This window comes from Marmota flaviventris, chromosome 2 (genome assembly GCF_047511675.1).
Source record: "Marmota flaviventris isolate mMarFla1 chromosome 2, mMarFla1.hap1, whole genome shotgun sequence".
NCBI lineage: Eukaryota > Metazoa > Chordata > Mammalia > Rodentia > Sciuridae > Marmota > Marmota flaviventris.
Genome location: NC_092499.1, coordinates 202587899 through 202597305, shown reverse-complemented (window position 1 = coordinate 202597305; position 9407 = coordinate 202587899). Strand labels below are relative to the sequence as shown.

At 58.7% G+C, this 9407-nt stretch overlaps 1 protein-coding gene across 1 annotated transcript; it reads left to right on the top strand.

The window, feature by feature from the left end:
• The first annotated feature begins 391 nt into the window (after positions 1 to 391).
• Bhlhe23 (basic helix-loop-helix family member e23) lies at positions 392 to 1066 on the top strand. Its single transcript, XM_027954329.2, has one exon. The coding sequence runs from the start codon at positions 392 to 394 to the stop codon at positions 1064 to 1066; it is 675 nt and encodes a 224-aa protein (XP_027810130.2).
• Positions 1067 to 9407: the final 8341 nt, after the last annotated feature.

The window sequence follows — 9407 nt, the reverse complement described above, 5'->3', positions numbered from 1 at the left end:
CAACCCCGGGACACCGGGAGGCCGCGGTCCGGGTCGCTGAGAGGCAGGTTAGCGCCCCGGATTCTGCCTCCCTCTCCCGCCCTCCTGACCGTCTGAGCCGCCGGTGGAGCCGGGCTCCGAGAGAGGCAGTCACCAGGTCCCCTCTGATTGGACGGCTCGAAGTCCCAGCCGGCGCCTCCGCAGCTTAAAACCGAGGCGGGGGCGAGTGGGAGCCAGAGCCCGCCCCCGGGCCGGCCCGCGCACCGCGGTGAGGAGGAGGAGGAGGAGGAGGAAGCGGCGGCGGGGCGGCGGCGGGCCGGAGAGCCCGGGCGCGAAGGCTCTGGAGCAGACGGACCGCCGGAGGGGCTCACGAGGCCGGGAACCACGTAGCGGCGGCCGGCTCCGGCGGGCGATGGCCGAGCTCAAGTCGCTGTCAGGGGACGCATACCTGGCGCTGAGCCACGGGTACGCGGCGGCCGCAGGCCTCGCCTACGGGGCGGTGAGGGGCCCCGAGGCGGCCCGCGGCTACGGCGCGCCTGGTCCGGGCGGCGACCTCCCCGCGGTGCCCGCGCCCCGCGCCCCCGCCGCAGCGGCCGAGAGCAGCGGCGAGCAGAGTGGCGATGAGGACGACGCCTTCGAGCAGCGGCGGCGGCGGCGCGGGCCGGGGGGCGCGGCGGACGGGCGGCGGCGGCCCCGGGAGCAGCGCTCGCTGCGACTCAGCATCAACGCGCGCGAGCGGCGGCGCATGCACGACCTGAACGACGCTCTGGACGGGCTTCGCGCGGTCATCCCCTATGCGCACAGCCCGTCGGTGCGAAAGCTCTCCAAGATCGCCACGCTGCTGCTGGCCAAGAACTACATCCTTATGCAGGCGCAGGCCCTGGACGAGATGCGGCGCCTGGTGGCCTACCTCAACCAAAGCCAGGGCTTGGCCGCGCCCGTGGCCGCCGCGCCCCTGACACCGTTCGGCCAGGCTGCTGTCTACCCCTTCTCGGCGAGCGCCACGCTGGGGCCTTGCCCGGACAAGTGCGCCGCCTTCTCGGGATCGCCCTCAGCGCTCTGCAAACACTGTAATGAGAAGCCGTGAAGACCCGGGACCCCTTTCGCAGCGTCCTCCCGTTTACGTTGCCCCCTGACTCATGTTGCCAGCACTGGAGATGCTTGGCTGGACCCCAAGTGGAGAAGGCAGCCGGATCTCGCTCCCAGACCGTGGGCGCTGAACAGTTTGGGGCCGCGGAAAGCGCGAAGCCGGACCTGGCACTGAAATTCACGACTGGGAATCCTCAGCTCCTGCTGGGCACTCTGCCTGATCTTGGCCAGGGGTCATCGAGTCTAGGTACAGGCGGTGGCGGGTGACTAACCGTGGTCCCTTCGGCCACCGCCACTACCTTCCAAAAGAAGAAAGTGGCAAAGTCACAGGGCTGCAGCGGGGGCGGATATTGACTGGTCCCACCCAGGACGGGGACTTGCCTAGCGCCGGCCCAGGAGCGCAGGCTCCCAGCGTCGCGGGGTTTAGCCGGTGGGTGTCCTCATTTGGAGGCTCGAACACCGCCTGGTCTGCCTTTTCAGCCACACTGCAGGGACGAGCTCCCTCTGGGCGCGTTCCCAAGAACGCGCGTCTCAGAGCACCTCCCGCCTGTGCGGGTTCCAAGACTTCAGCCCTCCCCTAGCGAGTACCGTCGTGCGCTCTAAGACTCAACCACCGCGGTGTGCAAAGGAGCTGCGGCAGTGCGCAGAAGGACCTCGGGCAACTTTCCGGCCTTTTCCAAGTCTGAGTTTGTTCTATTATTTTCTTTCCTGCCAAGAGGCACAGGAAGAGGAGGCCTCTTTGAAGTCCGCGGATTCATCCCTGAACATGCCGGGACCCCTCAGCTACCGCTTTCTGCCCGCTGGGATGGAGACCTTGGTGACCCTCTGCCTAGGAGGACTGCTTGAAGGAGACAGGTCCTCACAGCCGGTGCGGTGCGGTGCGGTGCGGTCAGCGCAGGACCCCCATCTAGCCCCAGGACCAATAAAGTCCCCTCCCTACCAACTCTGGACCGTTTCGAGGGAGGAGGCCGGGCTACGGGTGAGTAATCTGTTAGGATTCGGGTGCCCCGTGGCGGTAAGCAGTGGCGGGTCTGTCTCTCGGAGTTGGTACGAAGCTCAGAATTCTGCCACTCTCCTTGGCCCACTGGGCAGCGCACAGCCCACAGGGTAGCCCCGCACAGAACTGTCCCCGCCTGTTTGCACCAAACGGCTCCATCAATCGATTTCCTCTTCGCAATGCTGTGCTCGCGGGCAGAGTGCCTCCGTCCTGGGGAGCGCCTGTCCAAGGAGCTTAACTCTAATTAATATATTTTAAAAGGCCTTTTTGTATTTGCAAAATGAAGTGTGATTGAGTCGTATTCATGAAGACATATGCTAATACTGGTTCCTGCTAATTTCCATTTTTATTTTTTCAACATTTTTTCCCCTCAATAGTTCAATTTATGAGTTTTGCCCATCCAAAAAGCTTAGTGTTAGACTATTCCAGATCCCTTTGGTAAGTCAAGGCAGGAAAACTATGTTATTTACTTGTGGGGTCGTTTGAAAGCCATCTGACATCAACTCTGTAAATTACTTACATGTTGTAATTTAAAAGTCATGTGTTTCAGTTAAGACAGAGATGTGTGCTACATCGTGAATACCATCAGAATAAAGTATTTGAAATCAACTTATTTTACAAAAATAACATGATTAAATTTTAGCATCAAATTGAATAGTGTCCATCTGTGACTGAAATCATAATTTCAATTTTCAGATGTGTTAAGGGACAGCTGCTTCTAAGGCCCAAAAGTCTCTGAGGGGCTGAAACTGATCCACAGCACTACTCCTTAGCTGATACATGAAATAAGAAAAGGAGAAGGAAAATCTTCCCCTGTTGGGTAAAAACAATTTTTTTAAAAAGAATCGTTTCATTAGTCAGAAATATTTTGGATAACAGCTTGAATAAAAGTTCAAATTAAATTTAGCTATCTTTTGCATTCCCAAGCTGTTGGTCTGTTGTTCTCTGAAATGTCAGCAAGTCTTTCATCAGTGTTGAGTGGTTTCACATATTGAGATTAAGTAGCTTTTCGATAGTGCTGGCTAATGAAGCAATCCAGTCTCTTCATCCCGGGTTTTGCAGGCCCAACTTCCTCTTCTAAGACCACCACCACCACTGCATGGCCAGACTTCAACCAGCAAGGGGTGCCTGTCCCCACCCGTAGCTCTTCTGCAATAGCCTAGGTGGGGCCCTGGTTGTCTTTCTTCCCAAGGGCTGTGCTCCTGCTGGTGTGTGGAGAACGGGCTGTGGGTCACCTGGGAAGAGCTTCCTCAGCACAGAGCTGGCAGCCATGCCTGGGCTGGCTTCTCCAGCACTAGGGGGTGAGTTAAGTGAGAAAGAGCTTAGCTTCTGAGGGGAGTGGGGCCAGCCCTGTGCAGAGCTCAGGTGTAGGTGCTTAGGTGAGGCAGTGTCCGCAGGACCCAACTGTCCTACGGCCCTTTGAATCAGCGCGTCCCACATGGAGCCAAGCAGGCTGTTTCCAAGAGCTACATAATAAAAAGTGAACAGGTGAAAATATCTATTGATTACTTTTATTCACCCCAACATATCCAAAATATTACCATATCCTCTTGGAAAAAATCCATGTTTTTAAATGATCAGTGAGATCTTTTACTCTTTTTGATACCAAGTCTTCAAACTGCAGTCCTATGTGCAAAGCCTGTCTCCGTCTGGACAGCCACGTTTCCAGTGCTCAGTAGCCACCCATGGTTAGCCAGGCTCCCATCTGTGCTGTGTGCACAGCACCCGAAATGACTGTTCCTTCCCCTCTTTGCCTAATAGTAACCAGAAATGTCCACTGACACGAGGAGTAAATTCTAGAGCCAGGCAAACAGGCAGTAGTCTTCCTCCAAAGCGTAGGTGGGGCTGCGGCACGCAGCAAGAGCAGCCCCCACTGTCCTTCTGTCAAGAGAGATGGGGGCCGTGCCTCTACCAGGTCTCAGGTTCCCCAGGCCCTCCAGCCTCACACTGGATACCACACCTGAGCCTGAGCAGCCGCAAACTTCCCCCCACCCCCACCAAAGAAGGCATATGCAAGGTCACAACTATGGTTCCCCCACCCTGGGGAGGGGCAGTCTTGGAGCAGGACCACCTGCCCCTGCTAACCACCCAGGTGAAGCTCTCCGCACCTTGCAGACCAGGGTTCATCTCCTGTCTTGAGCTCCTGGCTTGGCCTGTCTGGGGGATGGTTCCTGACAATCCTGGTTCATGGGGGCTTGGGGCCGGCTTTTCTGAGCCCAGTAGAGGCGCCCCTAGATGGGGCAGAAGAGTCAGTTACCCAGCCAAGTCCTGCACTGTCTGACCTCTGGCCTGCCTCCTCACCCCAGGGCACCCTCTAGCCTGCCAGGTGGAGAGCCCCACACAGGTCAGAAGACAAAGGCAGGCCCCTCGCCTCTGCTCTCCTTCCTCCTCGTATACACCCAGGCCACCGCACACTTCTCCTCTCCCGTCTGGTGCCCTGTGGTCAGTGCAACCCAGCCTGCCGCCTTTGCCATCCACCCAGGAGGCCCCTGCACTTGCAGCCCCCAGGTGCCCAGGGTGCTTTGCGCCCACAGGCCTTTGTTTCCTGGTTAAGAAACGCAGTCGCCAAACATCCCTGGCTTGCAGACAGGGGCAGCAGGCTTCCAACTGGGGCAGAGCTACCCTAGCTGGGCTCTAACCCAGGGGCCTAGGGCTGGCCCCACTGGTCCCCAGTACCCTCCGTCCACCCTCCCTCCAACCAGCAGGCTGGCCTCCAGCTGCTCCTCTTGTCAGTTTCATCCTAAAGAAGAGCTTTGCCCTCCCCTTAGTGCAGGTGTTGCCTGGATCACTGGGGAACCTTTTCACCTTGTGACCAAGCTGAAGAGCATCCCAGGACAGACGGGGCTCAGCCAAGAGGCCCGTCTGCTTCCCACAGGCCGGGATGTTAACACAAGAGGCGCCTCCCTATAAAGGACAGATACAGCCTTCCTAAAAGGGGGGCCAGACCACGCAAACATCCTCCCAGCCCCAAAGCCACTCTGGCTTCTCATCGGCTGTTGAAGAGGACCCTGAGCGGGACCCTGAGCAGCAGCCCCTAAGCCCTGGTTAATCCAGCAGAGAATGATTACAGCAATTTTATAATGTAAATTTGTTTGTGATATGTTTTTAGTCTTTAATCTCTTTTGGCATCCCATTTGAAGGGATGGAGATAGAGGGATTTGCTCTATATTAAATCATTTCTCCAACAATTGCCTCTTTGGACTTGTGGCCCTGGCCACTGTGTTCCAATACCCCAGCGAGAGTCTGTTCTATAAAATTGGAAAGTTGATACACGGTTGCAAATTTAACCCTGGAACAGCAAAGCCCTGGCTGCTGCTAATGCACGGAGGTCGGGGGTGAGGAAAGAGACCTGGGATAAAAAGAGGTTGAGGTGTGGGGCTGGGGTTGCGGCTCAGTGGTGGAGCACTCGCGGAGCACGTGTGAGGCGCTGGGTCCAGTCCTCAGCACCATATAAAAGTAAATGAATGAAATAAAGGTATTGTGTCCAACTACGACTAAAAAAAATTTTAAATAATAAAAAAAAGAGGCTGATGTGGTCCTTCCAGGTCCAAGTGCCCGAGAGTGTTTGCTTGTGTACCTAGAGAAGCTGCTTCTGGTCTCAGAAGTGTTCTTGAGTCTCGGGTAAAGGAGGGTGTGTGTGTGTGAGGAGCCCATGTGGACGGGAGCCTCTGGGGAGGTCTCTTCTCTCCCCAGGTTGTGTCCATAGCTCGAATGGAAAGGCAGCAGCTGCTGTCTGGGCTTCCAGAAGCCATCAGAATGCAACGCCAAGCCCTGCGTGGACCCGCAGGTGGCCTCTGTTCCCCACGACACTCAGGCCCCCTGGCAGCCCTGCTCACCCTGGGCCACCAGGGATGGGAGCAGACTTTGGCTCAGGGGTTCCCAGGAACAGTCTGGGTGCTTCAGAGAACTCCAGCCCCTTCCCGGCCCGGCTGGTTCTGCCTGGAGTCCCCTTTTGTCCACACAATGAGTCCACAGTCAGTCTCCCTCCCAGGAACCCCTGATTCAGTCTGACGTGCGACCGATCTCCCGGGTCCACGCGCACAGCCCTGTCTGTCCTGATGAGGCTTCAGCCGGTCTGGACGTTTGGCCGCAGCACACGGGGTGCTCACCATGGCCACGAGGCATCTGACAGGACGCATCCTCATTGCCAACGTTCGCAGCCTCTGCTGGTGGTGTCGAGAGCCGCGTGCCCTGCCCGCTCGGCACTTCCAGCTCTGACTACAGATGACGCTGACATCACAACACCCCTGGGAACAGCTGGGCTCTGAGCTTCATGCATGAGGACAAACCGTCTTCCTCCAGCAAACACCAGGGCTACGAGTCCCCAATCGTCCTCAGCCCACCTCTGCCCAGGGGCTCCGGCACCAGTGTTTGACGAGGATCAAAGATGACCTCAGGGGGCACACTGCAGCCTGCAGGCGTGACTGGCATGGTGTGGGCAGGAACCAGGACTCTGAAGGCTCCCAGGCCCTGCCTGTGGAGCAGCCTAGACACCGTCACAGTGACACACACTGAAGGGGACTGTGTGTGTCACTGGATGGGAGCACCCAGGTTCCCATCTCCCAGGGCCCAGCTGGTGCTCAGGGCGTCTGGGCATCAGCCAGCTCTGAAGGAAGGGCCCTGGGTGCAAGTGCCTCACCCCACCATGGTGCTGACCAGCCGCTGGACAGGTCTGTTCCAACCCCCAGGGCCCTTCAAGCCCTCGGTGCAGCGCAGTGAGGTTGGAGCTTCTGTTCAAACATCCAGGACGAATGGCAAGATGTTTTTTGATGTTAGAGAATCTGAGTTTCCAAAGGAAGTGCCTTCCACCTGCTGCTGAAACTCAAACGTAATCCGCTTCTTCACCCTCGGGTCTTCTCTCTGGGCCGAGGGGTCAGCAGTGACGTCGCACACCACCGTGACTCTCCTGCACACCTCGGTGACTCCCAGGGCACCGACTGAGGGCGGGCTCTGCTGGAGGGCTGTGGGGCGGGGAGCCAGTGCCCTGGTCCCCTCCCGCTCTGCGTAGCTCCGTCCACCAACATGTGCTCCTTAAGAATCCCCACTGCACTATGGGACCTCAAGTCGGTCGCTGCCCCAGCGCAGGCGCGGACTCTACCAACTCCAGGGAGGCCTGGTCTGGAAAGGCAGCGCTGCCCAGCCAGCTCGACGGTCAGCCAGCTCGCGGCCTTGTGCCAGGTAGAGCAGGGAAGCATACAGCTGAGGCGGGGCACCCTCTTTCTCTCTGCCCCAGTGCTACCCCCAGTGCTGCCTGAACGTGCGCATGATAAGCACAGTCGCACGGTGGGCACGTGTGGGCACGTGTTGTGTGTGGGCATTGTGTGTGGGCACGTGTTGTGTGTGGTGTGCCCTGATGGTGCTGGGTGCCCGTGCTGCTGCCCCGCCTTCTCCCCGCAGAGCCCCTGGATTCAGGGCCCTGGTCCTGAGCAGACTGCTCTCGTCCCAGCAGGACGCCTGGCTCTGAGAGGCCTGCGCCTCCTTCCCCTCTGCCGCAGTCTGGCCTTGCATGTCTTACTGAGGTTATGTGGGGACCCACCTCCCCAGTTTCTCAAGTCAAAGGCCTTACAGCCTCAAAACCTAGAACGTCCTGGGAAACAAAGAGCGAGGGTGGGGCCAGCAGGGCAGCTGGGCCCCTCTCCAGGCCAGCCCCCCCAGGCCTCCCGTGGCCAGCCCTCCCCTCAGCCTCCCCCCAGCTAACTTGTCAGTCATCTCCTTGCTCAGGGGGCATCTGGTCTCACCATGGTGCTGCTGCCCTCTGCCTGGAGAAGGGGCCCAGGGTGGGAGCGAGGGCGGAGCCTTCTCATGACTATCAGGCAGAGGGCTAGATGCAGCTGAGCCCCGGGCCCTCACAGGTCACCGTGGCTCAGCTTCAGTGGACCGTATGGACAAAAGGGAGCACAGTTCCCACTCAGGCCCCCCAGATCCCCCCAGGTCCCCGCTCTGGAGGAAATGGCCCCTGGGGTGGGGAGAAGGGAGAGAAGAGGGCAAAGGCTCCCCCACCCCAGCCAGAGCACCCAAGCACGTAGGCCTGCCCTGACCCAGCTCCTGATGGTCTCCTGGCAGGAGGCCTCAGGGACCTGCATGGAGGGTACAGGGACCACAGCAGAGCCGAGGAGGACAGCTCACAGCCTGGCTGCCACAGCCAGCCTCGAGCTTCCTGTCCCGTGGGTGACACGGGGCAGAGCAAGGACAGAACCGGCCAGGGGGCTGACCCAGGGTGGTCTTGGGCGTCTGGCCAAGCAGCTGACTTCTCACTTGGCATTTGCAGGAACAGATGCTATGGAACCATTGGGGACAGGACCCTCACACCAGGGCATGTGACCAGGGCTGTGGCACTGCCCAGGCCACCCGACAGGCCTTCTTGAAACCTGAGGCCCACAGGGAGTGAGACTTGACCCCACTCGGCCTCTGCTGACCTAGGATAAGAACTGCTGACAAATGCGTTTTTGAAAGGTCCCATTTCCAGAGCTTTCTGGAGTTGAGAACTGTGGTCTGGGACAAGGAACCGTAGGATCATCCTGGCCATGATTTCCAAGGGTGGCTGCTGGTAGAGGCTCAGAGGGAGGCCATTCTCCCAAAACAGCAAAGCTCAGACTCCGACGCAGTCCACTCAGCCCCAGCTCAGCCCCACGTGTGCACTGTCCCAAGACACAACACAGAAACATGGCCCAAGATCAAGGCCTAGGGCAAAGGGGCATCCCCTGGAGATAAAGGCCAGAGCTCACACAGGCGCCTGGCTGCCTGCATGGCTGCTCTGAAGTCAGGTGGGACCTCTCCGTGCAGATCAGGAGACACAGCCAGGACCACTCATGGGACCCAAGAGAGGTGTCATCCGCTCAGTGCAGGGGGACATTCTCATTGTAGAGCTATAGGGAGCCAGGACAGACAAATGTGGCCACAGCCAGGATGGACTCTGCAGGAAGGTCATCCCCCGGGCTGGGGTCACTTTCTGGGTTCCATTTCCTTACCCCTGGTACCTCTACACATCCTGGCTACTTCCTCACTGCCCAGTGTCTGGGCCTCTTTGTCTGCTGTGCTGGACAAGAGGTTGGGCGGCCCACCCTGCAGGACATGAAGCCTGGAAGAGGGGCAGGGGTGGCCACGTGGTCTCTGGCTTCCTGCTAATTATGGCTGACTTAAAGGGCGCTTTTGAGGGTCCTAGTTCTCCTCAGCCTGCTCCTTGGTGGACTGTCTCGAGTGTGGTGAGGACTTTGTGTTAATTACTATCGCAGCTATGGAGGAACTCTCAAGGACACTGACCCACTCAGCAGCCTCACTACAGCTTGCAGACTGGCCTTCTGCTGCCCCCACCTTGCACCTCCCCCCCATGGGCCTTCTGAGC

What these genes read in the sequence shown, in the direction of transcription:
- Bhlhe23 (XM_027954329.2), top strand. Translation starts at nt 392, where the DNA reads ATGGCCGAGCTCAAGTCGCTGTCAGGGGACGCATACCTGGCGCTGAGC.